The sequence below is a fragment of the Ictidomys tridecemlineatus genome, chromosome 1, assembly GCF_052094955.1.
Source record: "Ictidomys tridecemlineatus isolate mIctTri1 chromosome 1, mIctTri1.hap1, whole genome shotgun sequence".
NCBI classification, from domain to species: Eukaryota; Metazoa; Chordata; class Mammalia; order Rodentia; family Sciuridae; genus Ictidomys; species Ictidomys tridecemlineatus.
The window spans coordinates 183,278,154-183,302,633 of record NC_135477.1 but is presented as its reverse complement, the minus strand read 5'-3'; the positions used below and the strand labels follow the sequence as shown (position 1 = coordinate 183,302,633).

Genomic DNA, 24,480 nt, shown 5'->3' with positions numbered 1-24,480 from the left:
CAGGCTGCTCGAGGCCCCAGGACAAAGTCTGTAGTCCTCAACGTGAGGTGCACGCTCCCCATGCAAAGAGGGTTTCTCCTAGTCTGCACCATGAGGGGTATTGGACAGACGCCCCCTCATTTTATCCTCAGAGCAACCGTGCAAGATGAGAGCTGTTACCGGCCACATGATGGATATGGAGAAGTCAGCTTCCAGGGACATCGAGTGGCTTGCCCAAGGTCAAGGTCCATTGAGCAAGAATTTGAACCTAGGACCACTGACGTGGAGCCCAGACCCTTGAACATAGGATGACACTACCCCAATCTGCACTTCCTGAGGGTCATCCTGGGCATCCAGTGGTCACTTATTCGGTGCTGCCCTCTTGATTTCCTCCCCATCTCCCTCTACCAGAAAGGGATGTTAGTCCTTCAAGACAAAGTCAGAGATTCAGGCCCTTATCAGCAAGGACAACTTGGCTTCTCCTTCCTCCTGACTCCCAGAGCCTCCTAACTGCAACATACACCTGTGGGAGGCACCTAGATCTTTCTCCCACAAGCTGGAAACTTCTTCAGTCTGACCCCAAGGGGCTTTCACAGTCTGTAGGAGGAGACAGGCGTAAGATCCCAAGTAAACACATACATACTTGTTAAACATTGAGTTGGAAAGTGGGGACTCAAACAAATATTACTCTTCAATATGCATTGTATCTGAATTGCAGCATCATCCCAATAGCAAAAGGGGGACACAGCATGAATGTCCACCCATGGACAAGTGGAGGAATAAAACATGGGGTAGATAGGCAACGAAGTTCTCCAACCACAGCAGGGTGAACTTTGAAGACAGGATGCTAACCAAGCACAATAAGCAGATGCCAAAGGACAGGCCTGTAGGGTCACTGACGTGAGGCACCTAGAAGAGCTGACGTCACAGAGACCCACCGCAGGAGAATGGTTGTCAGGGCCTGGGTGCTGGGGAATGAATGGAGAGTCAGTATCTAACGGGGAGAGAGTTCAGTTAGGGAGGTCAGAGGGTTCTGGAGATGGACAGCTGTGATGGTTCCAGCTGTCACTGCATCACACACTGGAAAACCGTTAGAATGGTACATTAAGTCCTGTGTATATTTCACCACATGGAGAAAAGGAGAAAGAAAGGGAGGGTGGAAGGAAAGAGGAAGGGGTTCTTATAAGGAAAAACCTGGATTCTATAAGAAAGACTGATATAAATAATACTCTTTTCTATACCATTCCCTTCATTTAAATATAGTTGCACTGTCGAGAAATATCAAAGGCCCAGCCCCTGAGCATGGTGGGGCGTCTCCTCCTCGCCTCATCTGCCTGCTTCATGCAGGAGCCTGTAGGACTCAGCTGGTCCCCTATGCAGCTGACCTTACTGAGGGTTACAGTGACTCTGCAAGCACCCACTACCACCCCTGTGCCAGAACTAACTTCCAAAGGCTGCACAGATATTACCACATATCCTCTCCCCCACCTCTCTCACCTGTGGTGACTTTCTTAGCCCCTAACTCCTTCCCAAAATAAGCCATGGCCCCTGAGCTTGAATTTTCTGTTTGTAGCAGAAGCGTCCACCCTCCTGAGACCCTCTGGCCTCCAGCCCCGAGTGTGGCTGCTTCCTCCCCCGCACAGTGTAAACCAGGAGAGGCGACTGCCTGTCACTTCTAACTCACTGAAATGGGCTTTGGGCAAAGACTCCGTAGGCATCTTGTACCTCATGCCTACACCGTTTCCAGACTTCCCGGGCCCTCTGAAGCACTCTAAACACCCAAATAAGTGAACCAACACAACCAAACTGGAGTCCCCAGCAGCACAAGGTGCTCTTTGTCCGTTTATTTTACGTGAGTCATTTAGCTTTAATTTACGATCATATTTCATAACCCACCAGCAAATGGCCTGCTATACATTTGGAAGTGTCGAAGTCCTAGTAACGGGAGACCCCGTTCTGCCCCGGAGTCTTGAAAACCGGTCTCTGATAAGTGCGGGGAGACTGACAGACTTCAGGGGAGATTTTTTACAATGTACGAACTAAAAATAAGTGAAATGGAAATCTGATTTCTTTACCGTGACCTTGAAAGTCAAGGCAAATTTCACAAAGGTTTACTGTGCTCCAAGATCTGGACCCTGTGACCCTCATTATTGTGTCCCCAAAAGACAAGGTCCTGTCAACCCCTAAGGAGACCTAGGAGTCCAGTGCAGTTCAGTCTAGTAGTACCGATACCTTTTATTCTGAAATTACAACCTAATTTCTGGAAGTGTCCAACTTTCAGACCCTACGGCTAGTCTCAAGGGGACAGGCAGAGTTAACTAGACCTTACTTATGCCTCTGGACATGCCTCTGAAAGGAACAAAAGCAGAGATGGTACTTCCGTGTCACCAAAGAGAAAAATCAAAGCTTGAGAATGGGAATGGTTTTGAGCCTGGCGTGGGGGTGCAGCTGTAGCCCCAGCTACTGGGGAGATAAAGGCAGGAGGGTCACTTGAGCCTGGGAGTTCAAGGCCAACTAGGCAACAGAACAAGACTGTCTCAGAAAAAAGGATGGAAGGAAGAGAAGGAAGGATAGGGGCACAGAAAGAGAGAGGGGGAAAGACAGAAAGATTGAAGAAAGAAAGGGAGAGAAGGAGGGAGGGAGGGAAAGAAAAAAAGAAAAGAAAGACTCTCCTTCTTGCCCAGGTCAAATCCGATTCAGTGCTTCCCACTTACATTCCTGTCAGTGGGATAATTAATTAGCCGCTGGGACCGCAGTATAAAATGAACCCGACAGGAGGATTCTGTGTCCACAGAGACGACTTAACAACTCAGGAGGGTTTCATTTAATGCTGCGTTTTAAAGACTCCTTTGCCTGTGAAACACAAGGACGTGTAGAACTGGCTCTGCGCAGTCTGGCTCACCCGCCATCAGGGTCGTGAACGTTTCTTTAATATTCATCTGTGACTAGTCATCAGAGACCGAACGGAATCATGAATGTTCTCTGTAACGGCCTTGATAGCACTACCTGGTCCATCTTGCCAAGTGCAAGTCCTTTTTACTGTCTTGTGAACTGAACCAGTCTTTCAGAGTTTGAACTTGTGGCAGACCTACACGTTTTCTAAAACTTAAACATATCAGCCAAAGTCAGAGTCCACAGTTTCCTGGAACCGTGATGTCATCTGGTAAAATATTTGACTTCATTCATTCAATAAACCGTGCTCACTAAGCACTTTCCATGGGGCGGGGTGGGGGTGAGGGCATCGTTCTCAGCAGGGATACGTAGCCCCTGACAGGCCATATGCTATTCTAAGCTGGGGTGTACTCAGATGTCCCCCAAACCCTGCCCTGGTGGGCTTCCTAGCTCTTAGCCTGCTGCCCCTCGCTGCCTTGGCTCACAGGTGGTAAAATGAGCCGAAGAGAACCATCCGTGGCTCGTCTGGACTTGAATTCAGTAACTCAATTATCTCATCTGGTGCTCTTTGTTGGAAGCACCAACCTCAGAGCCAGAGCGACCTATTTGGAAGAGAGCATGACAGGCTTGGAGATTTGTCTCGTTGCCTAGCGAGCATTCTCTGTTTACCATGATAGCACATTAAAAGGCGAATAAAAATAGCAACATTTTCTAAAAAATGCTTTTACGCACACTTTCTGAGCTTGGAAAAATATTATCTGATTAGATCAAATAAGAGACATGTGTTTTTAGGGTGGCATGGCTGTGGGGGTGGGAGTTTATTATAGAGGACTCAGCCCTGTTCTGGTGGCTGGAATCCTGCTGTCTGTCTTGGTGAGCTCTTGGTAGTTAAGTACACGAGACCTAGATCTCAGGTCGTTCAGAATTCAAATTCCTAAAGCTTGTGTTTGGACTTTGATCAGCTGGACAGAACTAGACATGTGGCTTTTCCCCCTTTGCTTTTGCCAGGCTGCTCTTCTGCACAGCTGCTAGGTGACTTTGGCAGGTCATCCCTACTCTGACCCTCTTGGTCATAAAATTCCCAGCTACCTTAAGGTTCTACAGGGCTGCCCTTCAGTGGTGCTCTGCTCCCGACTCAGGGCATGAGCCTGAAATGTTGTTCCGCCTTAGGTGAAAACTTCGTACTTGGCATCGATTCCGTAACCTGCTGTGTCCGAAGATCATCTATGTCAACCTGGCTTCCTCTCCTAGGTGACACAAATCCAAAAGAGTGGTTTTCCTACCACAGGCTTTTTTGTTCTTGTTCAGCTTGCTTATTTGTTGGGGTGCTAGGGACCAAGCCCTGGGGCCTCCCACATGTTAGGCAAGCACTGTGACACTAGCCGCGCCTGGCCCCACAAGGGCAGGTTTGAGAAGGTGCCCCTTCAGAGCCCAACAGCTCAAACCCTGCTCTGTTGCTCAACAGCTGTGAGATCTTAGACAGAGCCCACAATCTCTGAGACAACAAAATGGGGATGAAACATGCACTGAAGGAAATTATTTACGGCTAGACACAGAAGAAGTTCTCATTTAATTCAGTTATTATTCAAAGAAACGAATATAGTGCAAATTAGTTTTTCCTAGTTGTTTTGAGTTTTGATCATTGTGTTTGGAAAACTTCAGGGGAGTCTTGGGGCATCCAGAGTAGATGCTCAGGATCCCCAGAATGTGATGAGGCCCAGCAAAAGTTTTTATTTTTTATTTTTGGTATTTCACACACAAGTGCTCTTCCACTGAGCTACACCCCCCACCCCAAGTCCTTTTAATTTTATTTTGAGACACGGCCTAAGTTGCCTAGGCTGGCCTTGAACTTGCAATCCTCAGCTTCTTCAGTACCTGGCATTACACGTGTGCACCACCACATCCAGTTGACAGAACTGTTAACTTGTTGATGACTGAAGAAGACAGAAGCCGAGTTTGTATTTGTGAGTATTGCCATTTTGGCCAGGGTGTAGCTCTGTGATAAAACAAGTGCTTAGCACGTGTGAGGCTAGGGTTCAATGCCCAGCACCACAAAATAAATGTACAATCCATATGCAGTCCTTTTGTACTCCTTGAAATATATACACTCTATGGGGTCCATGGAGAGTCATTTCTTGTGTCCCAAAGAGTGTCACATATTTGTTTCATGTATCTTCTTCTAAAAAGCACACGGGCTTCCCTTTTTAATTCCAGATGTGGCCAGGGCTTGTGCGTGGAGGAAAAAGTGGGCATTATCTCCCTTAGAGAAGATATTTAAGTCAGTCTCAGCCTCCACCAGCCCCAGGCTCTGGAAATCTCTCTCCCTTATAATTGTATCTTCGTCTTAGGCCTAATTTCCTTGGCCCTTGCCTGCTAGCTGCAAGGGGAAAACTAAAACAAGAAATACCATCTTATCAGAGTGGGCTGTGGCTTAGTGGGGCAAGAATACCCCTAGCTAGCCTAGGAATAATTTAGATCTGCATGTCCAGTCCCCAAGGCAGCGACCCTGGCACTGTCCTGTGCCAGGGCACAGGGAGGGACGGCACTGACTGGCAGCCCAGTGATCCACCCCACTCTGCATGCGTTCCCGATGACTTCACCCACTTGCTTTCCTGGAATTCTGAAGCCCAAGATCATGTTCCCCACACCCACCCCAGGGATGTCCTACATTGTCTCTGTGGCTCTTCTCTGTCCCCACGGCTAAACAAAGAGCACTCCAACCAGAAAGACTAGCCGGGTAGGCCAACAATGCGGACCAAAGGGAGAAGAGGAGGGACAGGAGCTTCACAGTCTTTGGACTTTCGCTAAATTGACCAATTTCACATCAGTAACTGCCTCGTCAGTCACCACCTCCTTTCAGGTGACTTTCTGTGGGGGGACTTGGGAGGCATGATAACATCTCATACACGATTTCTTTGCAGTCAGTTTTCCCATCATCAGGCATTCTCCACACTGAAATCAAAATAGGCAGAGCTTCTCCAAAAGAGTTCTTTTTATGTCAGGCCCTGCAACCCAGAAACCCCTTTCAGGGAACTGTACCCTTTCTTGGATCCATACAAACCAAAGACAAAAGGCTGGACATATCTCAAGTCCAGCTGGGACTGCGCCTCACCTAAGTGGACAGGACACTACACAGCCAGCTGCTATGCTCAACCCTTCTTCTTTCTGTGTGAACTTAGACAAGCTACCTCACCCCTCTGAACACTCCTTATTTTCTATAAATGAGGATAATAATACTTCATATTGCCATACGAGCCTAAATGAGACTCTTTTTTTCTTTTTGTTTTTTTGTACTGGGGGATTAAACCCAGGGACGTTCTATCAATGAGCTACATCCCCAGCATTTTTTTTTTTTTTGATGCAGTAATCCTCAGTCTCCCAAGTACCTGAGATTACAGGTGTTTTCCTCAGCACCTGGTCCTAATGAGAGTCTTAATATGAGAGTATCTTATATTATGAGGATTTCATATATATGTGTATATGTTTCCTATAATAGTTCATATATATGCATATATGAAATAAATAACTGCCTTATCCATCATCACTCGGGAGGCACTTTGAAAAAAAATATATATATACACACACACACACACACACATTTATACAAATCAGATAGAAAAGATAGGATTAAGAAAGGGGGGCTGGGGTTGTGGCTCCAAGGTAGAGCACTCACCTAGCATCTTTGAGACACTAGGTTCGATTCTCAGCACCACATACAAATAAATAAATAAATAAAATTTAAAAAGAAAGAAAGGATATAGAGTGAAAGAATTCAAAGGCTGACTATGGGTGACCCCTCCTTCATCTTTGTTCAGTGGTACCATTATTACCTCCCATTAATGGTAAACCTCGTGAACATTATGTGCCTTCTTTTAAAGATCAGCAGCAGAAACATGTGGTGTCATGCACGTAGCTGGGCCTGGGCCTGGGCCTGGGCCTGGCATGGATTTCTGAACTGTGCACCCACCTGCTGTGTGATTTCAGCTTTGCTGTCTCACCTCTCTGTGTAGTTTGCTGACAAAAGTTTACTTCTCTCCTCTGCAGAAATGGGAGAAACCATTCTTCCCAATTCTGGGATTGCTGTGGAGGAGAAGAGAGAAAATGGGGTAGAGAATGCTGTGGAGGCTCTGAGTCCTGGGCCTTCATTGTCCTCCTGGGGGAGATGGGGCTGAGTGTGTACACCACCCGTGTAGTGGGATAAATGAATAATAAGGAGTACCTGGCTCAAGGTGCTGGTCAGCACACCTTGGCGCCCCAGGTAAATCTCCTGCCTCTGGGAGGCACCATTGCCACATGCTACCCATGGACTGTGGCCTCCGGGTCTTGAGCTCTCACCCCAGCTGGGTCACGGCCTGTCTCTGCCCCCTCATCCATGCGAATGAATGATCTGACCCTGGTCCCCTGAACTCCCAAAGTCCAGCCTCGGTGAGATTCCCACGAGCATCTGCCATCCGAGAAGTGCTCCCTAAAAAAGTCGCCGTTATTATCTGCTTGGCTGGCTCCTCTGGGCGTGGAGGTGTAAGTTTAATGATGGGGGGCGGGAGGTGGACGCGGGCGCCTGGTCGGCTGCGATCTCGCTGGCTGGTGGAGCGGGCCGGGCCCGGTGTCAGCGCGCATTTATTGATGGCAGGTATTTGGGGAGTAATTGAGCGCGGCGGCCGGCCCGGGGCGAGAGTGGGCCTCCACGAGCAATTAAATGTGATTAGGCCGAGACCTTCGGGGTCCAGCTGGGTGATTGATAACCCGGCTGCATTCCTGCAGGGCCCGCGACATCAAACGGGCGGCCGGCGGCGGGCGGGGCGGAAGGGGCGCGCAGGGCCGCTGTTCTTCCAGCTCGCGACGCCCACCGGTTCCATGGGGGAAAGCCAGGGACGTGCCCCCTTCAGGCGCCAAGGTCTCTCGTCGTCGCTCGCTTGCCAGGTGCAGCGGGGAGGAGAGGTCGTGGCGACGAGCCCGCGCTGAGCGCCCGGGTCTGCTCCGGCCAGGCCAGCGATCCGCGGCGAAATCGCTGCAACCGGGAAAGGACGAGTGAATGAAAACAAGAAGCGGGGACCCAGAGGGCGGAGGGAGAGAAAATTAGAAATGGGAAAAGATCGAGAGGCGCAAGGACGAGCGAAGGGACCGGCAAAGAACGAGGGAGATGGGAGCACGGGGAGGGTCGCAGCCAGGAGGACGGGGGGGGAGTCGGGAAGCCCAGAGACAGGCGGCGTGGAAAACGACGAAAGGCGGGGAAAGGGTAATAAAGGAGGCACACAGGGGCGGGGGACAAAGATGAGAAAGGGACATGGGCGACAAAGAATGAGGAAAATGGAGGGGAAGGACGGAGAAGGAACGCAAAGGCGGCGAAGAAGCCGGCCGGGTCCCTCCGTGGCTCCCCCAACAAACCCACAAGCAGCCCGGCCTCAGGCAGCAGCATACGCTACGCCCAGAGCCAAGCGCCCCTGGTGTCCCGGGGAGCAGACATTTGCCCTGAGAGCCTGGCTGGGGCCAACCCAAACACCACCAGCTCCCTACCCCTTCAGGCTGGGTGAGGGGCGACTCCCTGCACCCCAAGTCTGGGCCCCACAAGTCATAAATCACAAGTGGAGGTGCTGGGGGTTCCCGGGCGGTTGCCTCGGGATCTTGGAGTCTCTGGAGCCAGGGAACACAGTTTCTGTCTGTGCTGACTCCACAGACAGGATCAAAACAGCATGAAAGAAATCAGAGAGAACGTGGTCGGCAGGAGCTGGACTTCTAAAACCCCCTTCCGCCCCCATAGGCTTCAATATTAAAAAACCCCCTAGGAGCCTCAGACACTGTATTAATTAGTGCAACCACCCATGAAAAGTTGGGTTTGGAGCGGCATTCTTTGCCCTGTGTGAAAAACCAAGTCTAATAAACAATTGTTAAGTTGGCCTGTTGCCGCTGGTAAATTACATAGCATTAAAAAAATAATGCTTTTCATATTAGGCACTAATTAAAGGTTGGGACAGCTTTAAAACAAGAGAGGGAGGGGGGAAATCAAAGAAAATATAAAAATGTTCTTTCAAGAGTTATGGGAGGTTAATAAAGTATGTCTGTTAGACTGAGCCTACTTTGCCCCTAGCTACAGCCAAACTGGAGCCACCACAATTGGGTCTCAATAAGATAATGATATTCCTTTCTCTGCTATTAAAAGCCTCCCAGTGCAAACTTAAAATGATTTATTTAATTTAGGAAATTATGAGGTGTAACTTCAAAGCCCGAGCCGTTAGTAATGGAAAATACCAGGTTGTTTAAAATTATAATAATAATTGTTTGGAGGACTGGGACATCAAAGTGTTTTCATCCACAAATGCAGAGAGGTCCGGAGGAGGTTGGAAAGAGTCAGAGGAGGTGGATGAAGTTTGGATTTGATTATTAGGAACCTTATCAGGGCAAGATTCAGGATTCCCTTAGCCCTAGTCCTCTGCTCTGCTTTGAAGCGGGTTATTTTGAAAGTAATTTTACTGCTTTTTATTTAGTTCCTAGGAGGGAGGAGGTGAGACGGTGGCAGGGGTGGAAGAGGGGACAGAGGAGTTGACAGGAGGCTCTCTCCCTCCTCGCTGTGACTACTTTATTTCATTAAGAGGCCTGGGGCATCACCAATCCCAGCATTTATTTATTTATTTTTTCCTTACATGGAAGGGGGCAAACGGCACAATTGACTTCACCAACCAGGCCATGTGATTTTGGGGAGGGGGGGTGTGTTTGTGACGTGGGTTCTTTTATAAATGAGGTTTATGCTTATTTCAAACCCAGCAGTGGAAAGGGAATGGGGGTGGGGGAACGGCCTCTCCAACCCGTGGCAAATGAGAGGCTTTTATAGCGAAGAATGGCCGTGGGAGTTTTCATTCGGTCAGACAAGGTTCTGCTCAAAGGCAGGGATCCTCTTTTCAGTCGGGTCAGGCAGACGCTCCGCCAGCGCGGTTCTCAGCCAGGCCCTCGCCTACCTCCTGCGGCCCTGCCCCCGCACCGCAGAGGCGCGGCCTGCCGGGAGGGGTGGGGGAGGGCTCAGCCCCAGGTCCCACGTGGTGGACAAGCTGGGACCCTGGCAGAAGCCCCTCACAGCAATGAGGGATGGGGACCAGAGGAGACTTCAAGCCTAGGCTCTCTAGATCCCTGCGTCATTTTTGAGAGGCTTGCCTTGCCAACTCTGGTACCCACACTCCTCCGCTCACCCTTCCGCCTGGATTCCCTTGCCGCCAGCCAGTTTTGTGACCTCAGTGAGCCACCTCCCAGAGCCTCAGTTTCCTCGACTTTAAAATAACAACTGTAAACCCCCTCTCCAAAAGGGGTGCACCGATTACATGAGAGTACCTGTACCAAAATGCCTAGTTCCTCACTTAGCAGGGGCTCTGAAAGGCAATGTCCTCTGCTTTCTCTCCCGCTTTAAAAAAGAAGAGTGTTTGCTTTGGAAAGTTTTGGAAGGGCAGGTGCATTTTCGTGCCAGGCTCCTGGCAGTCACTTGAGAATGTCCAAAGATCTCACACTGGCCTCTTCAGCGTTCACTTCCAATGCTGGTCTGCAAGGGGCTTGGCTGAGTGTGGGTCTTTCGCGAGGCGCTGGTTGTCAATCTGGCCTCTAAAACACCAGCACCAAGCCTGAGGCCAGGATCTTGGTGACACGGAACTCCACGCGGGACAGAAGGGTGGAAAGGGGCCGCAGAGCAAGGCGCGTGGTCCTGCTGGGCAGACCATGGGCCTGGTCCTGGACGCTGTAACCCATCGACCTAGGAGCGCTGAAGTGCTTCTTGTGAAACCTGTTTCCACAACCCATCTCCGAGCCTCAATTTTCCTTTAATCTGAGGCGATGGGCGCGGTGCGGAGTGCCCAGGTACCAGATTGATTCGCCTACCCCGCTGGTCTTGCAAAAAGCGCCCCGATTCTCCGAATAGGACAGGGGATCACGGACCTCTCCATGGGGCAAGCTGAGCCTTCATGGGAGCTGACCTCTCCGGATCCCCCTCCTGGGGAACATCGCCCCCGGCTGCAGGTCCCACCGGCGCCGGGAAGGAAGTTCCGAGGACAGGCTAATTAGGGACCCAACTCGGCGGCTGATGACGAAACCCGGAAGGATTTTAGCTTTGGGAAAATGCATCCCTTAAATGAAAATGGTTATATTCTGATCTGGGACTCGGACATGGGCCCCTAAAGGCCCAGAGGGAGGCAGAGGAACAAGTTTGGGTGGGTTTGGGGCGCTTCCGCAGCTCAGCTCCAAGTGAGGAGGAAATCGGCCTTGAATTTCCAGCAGACCCCTTGGTTGGGCTCAGGTTCCGCGCTGCTGCTGAGAAACCCCTGAGACTAGTGGCCGGACTCCTTAAGTCCCTCCGCTTCCAGCGCCCACTTGGAAAGGGGGTCCAGCACAACCGAAACTGGGGAGGAGAGTGCCGATCCTAGTCAATGCTGGGTGCGTCTCCCCACTGGCAACACAAAGTTCTTGCTGGGCTTCGTCTCTGAAGCCCTCGGAGAGGTATCTTCAGTAGCCACTTTTGATTTATTTGTGCAACAGAAAACTGAGTTTAAGATCCTTCCCAGTCTCCCCCCACCTATCACCATTTAATTTTAATGGGGATCCCTCAAAACCCAAGACTGGCGCTGCTGGGCTGCATCGGTTTCCACAGGGATCCGGACCCTGGAACAGGAAGGAACCACCTTCACCCTTTAAAGAGAAATAGCATTTGTTTGGGGTCCCTCTCCTTGGGTGGAGATAGAAAGGACAAATGGAATGCGACCTGACACCCTCCTGAAGGTAGCAAGGTGCCTCCCTCCAACCCAAAGATGCACCTAGTTCCTTTCCAGAGAAAAGCTATAGGTCCCTTTCTTTCAACTTTTTGTGGTCAGTTGTTTTGGTAGCTCCAAGATTTCAAGTTCAAGATTTTCCCTGGATCACCTGTAAACTACTCAGATTCTGACCTCTGCTACACCCTTTCTTTTTAAGATCATTTTCACTGTAGTTTGAAAACATACTAAACAGCAATTCCTCCTTTTCCATGAATAACACAAGCTGCAGAGGAAACATTTCAAAGCATCTCAATGTTTTCAACTGACTCCTACCCTCATGCTGCTACAACACTGGATTGATTCAAATGAAACAATAATTAAAAGTACCAGCCCCCCTCCCTTATGGGTAGCATTTTTGAGCTAAGCCCAGCTAAGAATAAATAGCTCCTTTTTAAATAATTGTGAATTAGGACAAACTTTACTGCAATAAAACAAACATTTAATTTAATTCAGAATACGAGATAAGAAATAACTCTTCAATAAAATATATAAAATTGTACAATGTACCCTTTCAAAGGGATAAACGTGTACTGGGGGAGGGAGATGGACGCAAAGGTGACACACCAGGGCGCTAATCGGGCTGTTTGACAACACCATTTTTAGCAAGCTAAAGGGTGGCTTTACCCTCTGCTCCCAACATGTTAAAAAGTATGGAAATTTTTCCTAATAAGTTTAGCTCATACAATAGGTACACACACAGAGAAAGCATGATTTTCTTTTCCCTTCCTGGTTCTACTAACTGTTCAAGAATATTTAGCATAGGTAATGGTTACAGGATACTTGCTGTTTTAAGCAGAAAATGACTACACTTTTATGCTCCCCCCCAAAAAAATCATCTTTGCGAAGTGTGAGTTGATGTACCTAGTATTCCATAGAAATCAATTTCTTCTGATACGCTTTATTTTTTTTTTGCTCTCTGATGACCCGAAATGGAGTTAAAGAGCACAGCACTGAGAGAAGTTAGGCAGTATTTCTATTTTCTACCTTGCCCTGGGGTGGTCTCAGGATTACTCTCATCCCCCTCTTTTCAAGCTTAGGAAAAAGAATGATAAAGCCAACAATATGCAGGAGGGAAACAGAGTCCAATCTGGTAGCGCCTCACAAGCTTCTTCTTATGCACATAAAATGCAAACCTGTTATATTATCTCCTGAATTCGCCAGAAGCTTCCCATTTCCTACTTCCTATATGCATCCTGTCTAATTCTAGTATTTTATTTCCATAAGCAGAAGTCAACTCAGCCTATCAAGACTACCAAATTTGCGCCAATTTGCAAATAACCTGTCTCCCCCCTTTAAGAAAACAACAAATAGACTTATAGTCTCTTTAAGGTGATATATAGAAAAATGCATATGTATATAAATTTTGCCTTTCAAAATAATTTGAATTTTTTCGTTTGCTGTATAAAAATGTCTTATATTTTATTATATATATATATTTATACATAGAAACTGCCAGAGCCAATTTTCGTGAAAGGAGAAGGGGGCATTTAGGATATGACACCGTGTAAACAGGACATTGGTGCCTCCCTCCTAAAGAAGAAATTCAAACTATGACTTGGGGCCCTGCGGGCCCAGCGGCTTCTTCAGATGGTGCCGGAAATTTCCGCTGCAGGAGGACTGGGTTGGTTGCCTTCTTTGAGAGAGGGGAACCCTTTTAAACGAATATCCGTCCTGGAGTCTCTGGATCCGGTCTTAAGGCCTTAGGATAGATGGTACATGCCATATCCCACTGGCGTGGCATAGAGTCCGACGGGCGGGATGGGAAGCACAGGTCTATGGAAAGGGTAGGAGGCTCCGTACAGGGACGCTGCTTGCAGGGGCGAGTTGATGGGGAAAGGGAGACTGAAGCCGGAGGGCAGCATAGGTTTAGCTGCCATCTTCAGCTTTTCCAGTTCTGCCTCCTGCAGTCTTTTGGCCTTGGCCCTTCGGTTCTGGAACCAGATTTTGACCTGGGTCTCTGTGAGGTTCAGAGAGCTAGAGAACTCCGCGCGCTCCGCGATGGAGAGGTACTGTTTCTGGCGGAACTTGCGCTCCAGCGCCAGGAGCTGGGACGTGGTGAAGGGCGTGCGAGGCTTCCGATTGGTCTTGTGTTTCCTCAGGGTGCAGGTGGTGGGGCTCATGTGTCCTAGAGGATAGAGAGGGTACTGGATTAGCAAAAGCGTCTTCTCTCCAAGTCTGCCAGCAGGCCTAACAGAAACCCTGTGCTTGCCATGTCTCTCCCACACACCCACTGTTTGAGCTTTCAAAAAAAGGTTCTTCTGTCAAAACCATGTGGGGTTTTTTTTCGGGGGGTGGGGGGGGGACAGATAAGGAAGGACAGAATTTCAAGTTGATAAGTTGCCTTATTATTATTATTATTTTGGTGCTGGGGATTGAACCCAGGGCCTTGTGAATGGGAGGCAAGCACTCTACCAATTGAGCTATATCTCCAGCCCCTTTAACATTATTTTAAAAAATCAGTTGGAGAATTGAATGATGTTGTGGAACTTCCTGTTTGGAAAACAAATAGCACTGAGGCTAATGGAAATAGAACTCACAGGAACAGAGCCCCCCTAAGTTAAGGGAGCTGACTTCTGAGAAACAAAACTTTCTGAGTTTAATTTCTCTGTCTTTATAATGGATGAGGAGGGCTGAGTTTATGTTTATCCTAAACTCCCATGAATAGTAAATACTGGAAAGGGGCCTCAGACACTGGGTTAGCCCTTCCCTGGTCCCCTCTGACCTAGGAACACTGGACTGCATCCGCATATTCAGGAGGAGAATAATCACGCAGATAAGGTCTGTGGTCAATTAATAGGATCTGTGGATGTGGGGGCAGCCTCATGCCATAAGCAACCACAGGCTGTCATTCCATCCAGTCTTCAGATTATAAAACCCGAACATGAACATCATTTTACAGATCTGGAAGTGGGATAAGTTTCTTGGCTGGGTGCTTCAGTAATATAAACTTTACTAAGACAGAGGAGAAAATTAGCTCACCCATAAATGTACATGTCTGGGGAAATCACACTGCCTCCGAATTGAGAGCACATGATGACATCTTAGTCATCCCTACCCGTTCCATGGTTTAAGGGAAATGTGTAAATGATTAGTTTGTCACCAGAGTTTAAAAGTGGAGAATAAAAAGCAAAATAAAGGTATGGCAACAGCATCCAGACTCGACTCTTAAACTGGATTCAATTATAGGAAGTCTCAGGCTGGCACTTCCTAGGATGCCAAGACACCTACTAACTTGAGGCTTATTTTCCTCAAGGGCAGGGGGAGGAGAACACAGCTTAAGGAACAGAATGCTAAACAATTAATTTTCTGTACTTGGCTTTTATGAGCTATGCTAATTTTCTAAATGTAGCCACAGTAGCAACTCCAGTGTACTCCAGGGAGAATGTCGCATTTCTAGTTTAGTTACTTTGGTGGCCCATGAAAGAGTTGACACTTCATACTTGAGAGTGACACAGCACAAGTCCCAACCCGGCCTCCATTTTCAACAAGAGATGGATCTGTCCTAGTGTCCCAGGATTAACCATCAGTTTACTGGTGATGGTGGTGGGGGGGGGAGGAGTAAAAAGTTCTGTAACCAAAGAACAGACATTCAGGAGAAGGATGAAATATTCATAAAAGTCTACAGATGTTTGCATATGCTAATCCCTGAATAAGGCAGAGAGTGAGGTGCGGAGCCTCCTGAATTTACAAATTAAATACACTTCTGTCAAGACTCTCAGGAGACAGACAAAATTCCCTACCCAAACTTAGCTGGGCTCTCAGGAGGACCCAGTGTCTGAGTGGTTCAGTGCACCCAGTTGCTCTGGGCTGAACACAGGGGTTTTGAGCCATCTGAATGCCTGGGAGGGGTCACTCCAGCTGCTGTGTGGGCTGCATTTAATTGTGAAATCCGGTAATGGGGATGGCACATGTGTATCAAAACCATAAGGTTCTGAGGCTCCCTCTCCAAGCACCACTCCCCCCTTCTCCTGCCCCATTTTAAACCAGCCAGAGGAAAGATACGATTATACCAGGCAAAATAGCATTTATCCTACTTCCCCCAAATAACAAAACCAGGCCCAGGTGGGTGGCTCCCTTCTGCTCCAGGCGCTCCCTGGCCCACCCTGGTCCAACCAGGCACAAGTTTAAATTTGAAATCTTTTCTGAGACCCTCCAGCTCTTCCTGTGGAAAGGTCATTCTCTGGACTACAGGTCGCCATGTCGGGGCCAGGAAACAGCGCCTTGGGACAAGTGGGGAACTGCCCTCCCAAGCCCTCAAGGGGCAAGGATGCTGAGATTTCTGACATCTGAGTAGCATTCCAATTAAGGCCAGAATCTCTCTGATGCTGCAGGCCTTGCCCCAGGCCTAGGAATACAGTTACTCAAAATTTGTAAAGCACATTAAGTCTCTGAGTGTTTCTGAGCCTCGGTTTCACAGTCAATAAAATAGGCAAATAATTTCTTCCTGGGGTCTTTTGGAGTGTCAAAAGGTAGAGTGCCCAAGCCCCACCTGTCACTCAGTAGGTGATCACTAAGTGTCCCCAGGCTTTTTCAGTCAGGCCCCAATTGCTGATCTTTTGAACTTTGTTGAAATGTTCTCATCTGTTAACAAGAGGCCCACCGCAGCCTTACAAAGGAGATCAGATAAGATACTACAGCAAAAATTGCTGTGCAACTGCAGTTTAAATTCTTTGGGTCCTTAATCTCCATGCCCTTTGAGTCTTTCAGAATTTCAACAGAGTGGAGAGAGACTGCCAGAGGGGACAGTCACTGACGCCGGCAATATTACAGCCTAGTCTTGTTCAGAAAATACTGTGCGTCTCCTGTCGGGATGGCTGAACCATGGAAATGGAGAAGGTCCCTCCACAGACCCCACTCTTTATCGCCTTTCCAGAAGGTAGGGTAGAGGTGTGGTGAGAAGAAATAAAGAAATCCTAAAGCCAAGTGAGAGAACTAAAAGAATCTGAAGAGAATGACTTTAAATTGCAGAGACTCCACAGCCCCCAAACACACCAAGTCTGGAAGAGAAAGCATTCCAGCCTCCCTGGAAGTGTAGGTAGGAGCAGACCTGGACCTGGTCCTTGGGGAGAGGGATTAAAGGTAACCTAGGTACCAAATAGAGGAGCAGGGTTTGGATACCAGATCCCCATGCTCAATACGGAGGTTGTTGGTGATCTGGAACGAGAAGGATCTCTTAAAGCTTCCATGTGCACATTTGGAAATGGGGGTAGCTACAGGCTGCTAGCTTCTATCTACACTTTGGGATTCTAGGTAGGATCCGGATAGGGTGAGGTAAGCAGCATCTTTGATCTACTCACAAGCTCTGCTGGAATGCTGTTAATTACTACTGTGAGCCCAGGGAAGCCCTCCAGTTTCTTGGCCCCAACCCGCTCCCATCGAAGTGCAGAACTTCGACAAGGAGTCTCTGACTTCAGTGATCACAGGGACATCTTTCCTTTCCCCATCAGTGTCTCCATCATTTTTTCGTGGGATGTGGCTTGGATACGGCAAGTCTCAGAAAAGACGATTTTCACTCAATATCTGCTTAGACTCCAGTTAACTCATTTTAAATTGGGGGCACAACTCACAGGGCTGTACGTTTTGAAAGGAGATAAGACAACTCTGTCTGACACATACCAAAGTGTTGATTCAACGTGGAACCCCCTCATTCCCCAGGCAGAGAGACTGGGGATAGTGGGACAAAAATATGCTAAGTGGGCTGGCCGGGGCGCGGGGGCTGCAAAACCCGACGACAAGGTGACCTCGCAAACCCAGTTGGGGGTTCACTCTCCAAAGATGAGCCAGTCGGCTTTCATGTGGAATAATGTACAGGGAGGAGAGCCCAGACACGCACAGTTCGAGATTACGAAGTGTCTAGGATGCGGTTGGCAGGCTGAACTCCCCTGTGCAAGGACCGGGGGTGGGGGGATTTCTGGGCTTGCTTTCTGGACCCAAAATGCACGCAGAGGGGTCTCCTCGCCCCCGGCCTGAAATTCCTGTCCAGCATCCCACGCACCCGCCTTCATCCCACGCACACGCCTTCCCCCAGTTCCAACCCTGGCGCACACTCACTTGGTGGCGGCGAGTATCTGCCGGGTTCCTGCATCCACGACGCTCCGTCTTCCGAATTTTCCGACTTGACTGAGGCGGTCTCGAAAGGCTTGACCAAAGGCCCGGGACTGTGCGCTTCCCGGGAGCCATGACCCGGCAGCAGCAGCGGCCGCAGGGTGGCCCCCGCCGAGGCGCTTTCGGCCGGCAGCGGGGACGCCTCCTTGGGCGGCTTCTTGTCCGACATGAGCGCCTCCACGCTGAAGGGCAGGCTGGAGACCTTGACGCGACGCTCCTCGGCGACCCCCTCGGCGCCCCCAGGCCCCGGGCCCGGCCCAGCCACCATGGCCGGGCCCTCCTCATCAGACGAGAACAAGTCGTTGCCTTTGGACGGAGAAGCCATGACTTCCCAGCCCTGTGTAGATCCCCGCGCGCAACTCCGCTGGCAGCCCCGCGGCAGCGACTCAAACTTTTTGCGGGGGAGACGGGAGGGGCGCTGGGAGCCGAGCTGGGCTCCAAGGGGAAGTGGGAGACGCGGCTCAGCCAATCCGCGTCCGCCCTGCCGCTGACGCCACGGGCGCTCGCCTCCGATTGGCTCTTCCCGAAGAGGCTGGGTCCTTTTTTTTTTTCCTGTTTGAAATAAATTAGGAGTTAATTACAGGAGCAGTCAGCAGAGTTGTTATTAGGCTATCCCTTAAGGGTTATAATCACGCCAAATCTGAAAAGTCCAAGACGTAATTAAGGTCGATTATTTAAAGAGGAAGTTCAACCAGTCCCTATTTCTTCTGTCTTTTGACCCCTCTTCAGAGCACATCCCACTCCCCCCCACCCCCACACAGCTGAACACTCCTAAAATCCGCAACTGACATTTATGAAGTTCCCACTATGCATCAAAACTGGTCCAACTTTACAACTCTGGCAGTCAATCCAGAAACGCATGAGGCCGTATCCCTGCTAAAGAAAATAATACAACCGTAGCGCTTAGAAGGATCTCGTCATTAGCTATTATTATAACTCGTTCCTCCAGAAAAAAGGGTCGGAGGGACCCCGAAGGAGGGTCAGAAATCGCTCTCTCCTAAATCATTCATAATGGAGAATTTAAACCAGTAGTATTTATCTTTTCCACTTACATAAAAATCAGGGTACTTTTAGAAAGGGTAAGTTCGTGTTTTCTTGGCCCCTGAATTTCCTCTCTGGGAGAGATCCGGGTCCGATCTTTTTTCTCAAGAATGAGTGCAAATGTGTGTTCGTGAGTTTATTTGAATCTGTGTTTGTAGTGTGTGTGTTTAGGTGCTGGTGTTTGCCTTGGAGGGAGGAGAGGAGGGAGGAAAAGCCACCGATAATATTTAGTGTCTTCCCTCCCTCCCGGCAAATCTCAGAGATACCAGGTTCCACTTTGCACACCCTAGGCCTGGGTGCATTTTGGGAAAGCACATTTCTATTCATTGCATCTGACATAATTTTTTTTTTAAAGCATAAGTGTCCCTACCCCATCCCAAAGTACACCCTCAGTGACTGCCTCCCAGAGCCTCAGTGGTGGCGGTCTCAGAGCCGGGAAGAGGAGTGTGAGTTTTGACAGAGGAAGAGGCCTCGCATCTCCCCGCTGTTCTGAAGGCCGCCGGGCGGAAAATATCGATTCTAAACAGTCTTCGCAGGGTGCAGTTACTCTTTCCTATGCTGAACGATTTTCCTGAGAGTGTCGAGGTAAATAGGAGGTGGCCGGCTCAGGACCTCTCACACGGCAGATTCTTCTTAAACAGTTCCTAGAGCGTCGGAAGGAAGCGAAGTGTTTTAAAATTATTTAAATGATCAAGGCTTGGAGGCTATCTCCCAGCTCAAGAGTCTTAGAAACTTGACCTCCAGAGCTAAAGATCCTTAAACTCTTTCCTCAGTACCTCGCAGATGCAATGTTTCCTTCGTTTCCCTCATCGCAGACCTTCCCCTGGAGCCAAACTGCGCTGATCTGGGTTAACCCGAAAAAAGCATTATCTGAATCTTTAGGATAAACAGTTTTCACTGACCAGTTAATTCTGTTTGGTCCTGAAAAAGTTAGAAAGTAAACAAGTTCTAAACACTGTGTTATGAAAATCTCTGGATCGATCTCCCATCACAAAAAAAAAAAAACAGGCATTTTTTTTTATGTTTACAAACTGAAACCTCACAGAAAGTTAAAAAAAAAAAACTATGAAAGCTATCTTGAGATGTATGCATTTTCCCCTTGAGTCATACCTGATGATGGTTGGCTTGATATGCATCTCAAATACAATACAGGTAAATCCAGATTAAGTTCTATGCCTTCTAGATGCATGTGGCAAGGTGCGGGCTATATATTTTGGAAGCAAATCTGAAATTCGTTTAGCCCTCAGCTACCAAAGTGTACAAAAGTGTTCAACTTTCAGTTGGGCTGAACCCAGCCAATGTTTTATCATTGTTCTTGAAAACACATCATTAGTATTTGTCAGCTTAAGTGCAGACAGGCTTATTCATGAGAAGTTAGGGAGGAAAGAGAGAATTACATTGGAGCACCTTTATTTTAATAAACTCACCTGGGAAAGGAAAAGTCAGGTTTCCCCTTCACTCCTCTGGGGTCCTGGTATCCAGGTGGAAAACAAAAATTCTAAAGTCAGAAATAGGAGAACAGTAGAGATAAAAAGAGTAACTGCTGCTGAAAACCAGAGTGCTAAATTGTGGCCACAAATAGGAGAGATGGCCAGAGAGGCAGCTGTAGGCTCCCTGATGCTCCAGGTGGCCCCCTAACTCTCAGCTGGGGCGAGACAATTTGGGAAAGGGTCTTGCTTCTTCCGGGAGAAGGCTGGAATCTCGACCCAAATCTAGCCCTTTATGGAAAGCCCCACCTGTGCCTGTGCTCCCAGGCTGGCTGCCCCTCAACATCTTATTTACCTCTTCCAGGGCGCGTGACCTTGGGCACATTACTTTGCCTGCCTCCCTCAGCCAACTTTTTTTTTTTTTTTTAATTCTCTTAGATGAGAGAGAATCATACCTACCTGGGATGGCTCCTGTGGTAATTAAATTCAATAGACTATATAAAGTAACTAGGAGGTGTAGGGGATCGATTTTAAAAGAGCCTTATTGCATTACTGTGTATAAAAAGCATTAATAATTTATCGAACGCTTTCTCTCCAGATGTCCCCAAATTAGATGTATCGACCGCCTCCCCAACTTTAAGGTGGGTTCTTTGTAAAACCTCCGGGGCTGAGGATTGAGCCTCTCAGCGGAGGCTGGCCTTGACACTTAGGAGGGACTCAGTACATGCTGGTTTCCGGGGAGGTTTCCATAGCTGCGGTATTTGAAAGCAGAAAAGCGGGGGTCCCATCAGAACTCAGCCACCACCCCCCCAGCGTCAACTCTGCCGGATGCTTAAGTACCTAGGATCTCATTTCTTGCTTCCAACACACCCCGAAGGGCCGGGGTCGTCCCCACCGACCCCCCTCCCCACACACATTTTACAGATGAAAAGCCTTGGGCGAGGAAGTGCTAAGAGCGCCGCCCGGGGTCACCCAGGTAGGAGGTGGGAGACCCGCTAATCCCCTGGGGCCTCTGCGCGCAGATTTTTCCGACCCCCACCTTTCCTCGCTCCGCGGGGCGTTTCGCACCGACCAGGCTTGTTGGCGGAGCAGCCGCGCACGCGCGCTCCGAGTCCCAGTGGGAAGACCCTCCTTGCAAACCGTGGAGCGCGGCGCATAGACGGCAGCGCAAGTAACCCCGAGGACTGGTCGCTGGATCCCCGAGGCTAGGAGGAGGGGGAGGGGCAGCGAAGGGGCTGTAGACGGGCCAGGGCTGCGGGCAGGCGCCAGGCGCGGGGAGATGAAAGGCGGGCTCCGGGGGAAGGGGCTGCGCCGGGTGACCGGCTCCAGCCGCGCCGGGCGCCCCGCCCCCGCTGCCCCGGGCAGAGGCGGCTGCCCGCGCCGGAGCCGCGTTAATTGCTCTCGGCCCCGGCACTCAGCCTGCTCGGAGCCGGGACAACCTCACTCCAGGAGGAATGACAATTCGCCCTAATGGGACAACCTCGCTCCCAGAGGAGTGACAATTCCTTCTAATGGGCCGCTTGTTAGCGGCCTATTCTCCCGAACCCGGGTATCAGAAGCGGGCAGACAAGCGGGCGCCAACGTCCGCCAGGAATTCCACAACACTGCTCTCCACCCCCCCAGACATTCGCTGTGTGACCTCAGGCAAAAGGCTACTCCTCTCTGAGCTCATTTTTCTTACCTGTGCGGGGTGAAGAAGGAATGGGGAAGACCAACCCTCAGTGGGATGGGCATATTCTCTGAAATCCCTACAGAGGGACACAGCAGGGAAATACTTAGGTCATTCAGGGTCACAGCTGCGGTTTTGAAGGGACAATCCCAATGCTTGTGAGATTCTGGACGCTCAGGGCTAGCCATGACCCTTCACAGGTTCATGAAGACCTCCCGAACACTAGCTCCCCATTTCACAGGGGATTGAGGTTGAGGGGAAGACCCGAGAGGCTGGCCTGAGGTCATTGCAGGTGGAGCCTGAAGCCAGGGCTGCCCCTCTTCAAGAAGCCCCCCTCCTCCGGTTGCACTGGGGGAGGGCCAGGGGAGGCCTGGGGGAGGGCCACAGCAGCTGCACTCACTGCAGGCCCTGGGCCTGCACAGGGAATGGCCAGTCTGGGTTACCAAAGGGGGGTCACCAGGAAGGTTCTGCGCCTTCTGCAGATCTGTAATCCCAGACCCCCAGGTCTGTAATCCCAGCTACTGGGAGGCTGAGGCAGGAGGATGGAGAGTTCAAGGCCAGTATGAGCAATTTAGCGAGACTCTGCCTCAAAATAAGGAACAGAAAGGGCAAGGTGTGTAGCTCAGTGGCACATCCACCACCTCCCTGCAAACACAAACAAACCCAAGCCCCATGCCCCCACCGTGCTTGCTGCCATGCCCTCAGCTTTCCCTTTCAGCAAATGCACACACTAATGCTCAGCCCCCAGGGTGAGGACCAGTGAGAAGCCATACAAGAAACATACAAATGTACTGCTTTGCCTCCAGCCTTAAAGAGTCACACTGGCTTTAAACAGGGCTCAGCTGTTCATTTCCTGTGGTCTCTGGATAAATCACTCCATCTCTCTGCACCACAGTTTTCTTATCTGTGATATGGGCATGCTAAGCATTTGGTAGATGTTGGATATTATTTTATAAGTCATTATCTTTTTTTTATAACCTCTCTTTCAATAAGTCTTTCCCGAAGTGTGCATTTAGGTCCCTCTGATGGGATGTTCGGTGGGTTGAGGCCTGAAACTGCGACTTCCTTAGGCCTCTAAAATGGGAACAGCTACTGATCTCTTGAGAAGGAAACTCCCTCAGCTCTTTATTGAAGGGCAGGCATTAAGGGAAGAAGAAAAAGTTCAGATACACAGGAGGCAGAACTCACCATCTCCCAGAACCTGGGCACACCTTCTTCCCAGCCCCTGCCTGCACTGCAGGGTACTGCTCACAAGCAGGAATCCAGCTCTGATTTGTCTTCAGAGAAAGATCCTGGAAGAGGTGGCTCCAGATAACTGGGTGGCTGCAGCCTGGGGAACCAGTGAGGTCATGCAGGCTGGCACCTAGGAGAGCTGTTATGCACAAATCTCTGTTCCATCCCCCACATTGGTCCAGGCTGAGAAGAGGGCTTTTGCAGGATCTATTTGTTTTAGCGCTGGAATTGAATCCAGGGTCTTGTGCATGCTAAGTGTGTGCTCTACCACTGAGCTACACCCTCAGCCACAAATGAGATTTGCATCAAGGTCTAGTAACTGTCAGTTCCCTTCTTTTTCCTAAAGTAGCCCTGGGCTGCAGGGGCTGTTATTCCTCTTTGCAAAGGAGAATATTTTAGCTTAAAGCTTGATTAGATTTCTCACAATTAGTAAATTCCTGACGAAGATGTGAATCAGGGTTGGACTGATTCTAAATGCGTGTATTCCGCCCCGGGCAGAAGTGGCTGAAGAGGTGGGAGGAGCCACAGCTGGACTAGCTGGTGGGCAAGAAGCATCTACTATTTCCAGTCTATTAAGAAGCATCTACTATTTCCAGGTCTGAGATTGGCTCACTAATTAAATAGGGTGCACAGGAGAAAGGGGTTTACCGATATTTACGGATGGCCAAAGATTTGGGCAGGACTCTCAAATCTATTTTGTTTGGTGGCCTCTGCATTTTTTTTAGCTTCAAGATGCAGCCAACTGGGCATGAGGGAGGAAGAAAAAGGAAGTCTAGGGAACTACTTAATGGACATAATTATATTTTCTAATTAAGGAAAATACAATCTCTTCCAATTGCTCCAGCTCCACCCCTTGCCAGGTGGGAGACAGCAGAGGTTGTTCTACCTGGAGAATAAAGACAATTAGAAGCAATTATTCCAAATTTTGTTAGTTACTTCTGGAGGAGGTGTTGGGGCTTGGAGCTGGGTCCCCTGCTTGAGCCACACAGGTAGGAAGCCCCCAGCCTTGCTAACAGAGCTGCACCTTGGGTAGGTGGGTAGCTCCACAGAGTTCAACCCCCAGTACCAACAACAGGAAGGAAGGAGGACATGCACCTTAAACTTGGTGCTGTGTGAGCTCTGAGCTTTAAGCTTTATGAGGGGCAAAGCACTTTCACCACAGGACCTTGCTGCCTCCTGGAGATCAATCTGGGGCTCTGGAGGGTCCTCTCACCCCTCCTCCCTCCCTGCCTTAGCCTCTTCTTTCTGTCACTCTGCTTCCCCACAGAGGTGACTGAAGATCAGACAGACTTCCCTGACTTCACCAAGGAAGGTGGACGGGTTGGGACCCAGCTGCCCAGAGCCTTCCATCCTC

The 24,480-nt window shown here is 49.4% G+C and overlaps 1 protein-coding gene across 1 annotated transcript; it reads right to left on the bottom strand.

Annotated features, from left to right (window-relative positions):
* Nucleotides 1-12,078: 12,078 nt before the first annotated feature.
* On the bottom strand, nt 12,079-18,458 carry Msx2 (msh homeobox 2). The gene is made up of 2 exons (XM_005334106.3): nt 17,703-18,458; nt 12,079-13,776 (listed from the first exon to the last, which is right to left on the bottom strand). The coding sequence occupies exons 1-2, from the start codon at nt 18,079-18,081 to the stop codon at nt 13,352-13,354; spliced, it is 804 nt and encodes a 267-aa protein (XP_005334163.1). The 5' UTR covers nt 18,082-18,458; the 3' UTR covers nt 12,079-13,351.
* Nucleotides 18,459-24,480: the final 6,022 nt, after the last annotated feature.

Excerpts from the sequence above, each read along its gene's own strand:
- Msx2 (XM_005334106.3), bottom strand. The coding sequence starts at position 18,081 with ATGGCTTCTCCGTCCAAAGGCAACGACTTGTTCTCGTCTGATGAGGAG. Across the intron at positions 13,777-17,702 it reads CAGATACTCGCCGCCACCAA|GACACATGAGCCCCACCACC; the intron begins GTGAGTGTGCGC and ends TCTATCCTCTAG.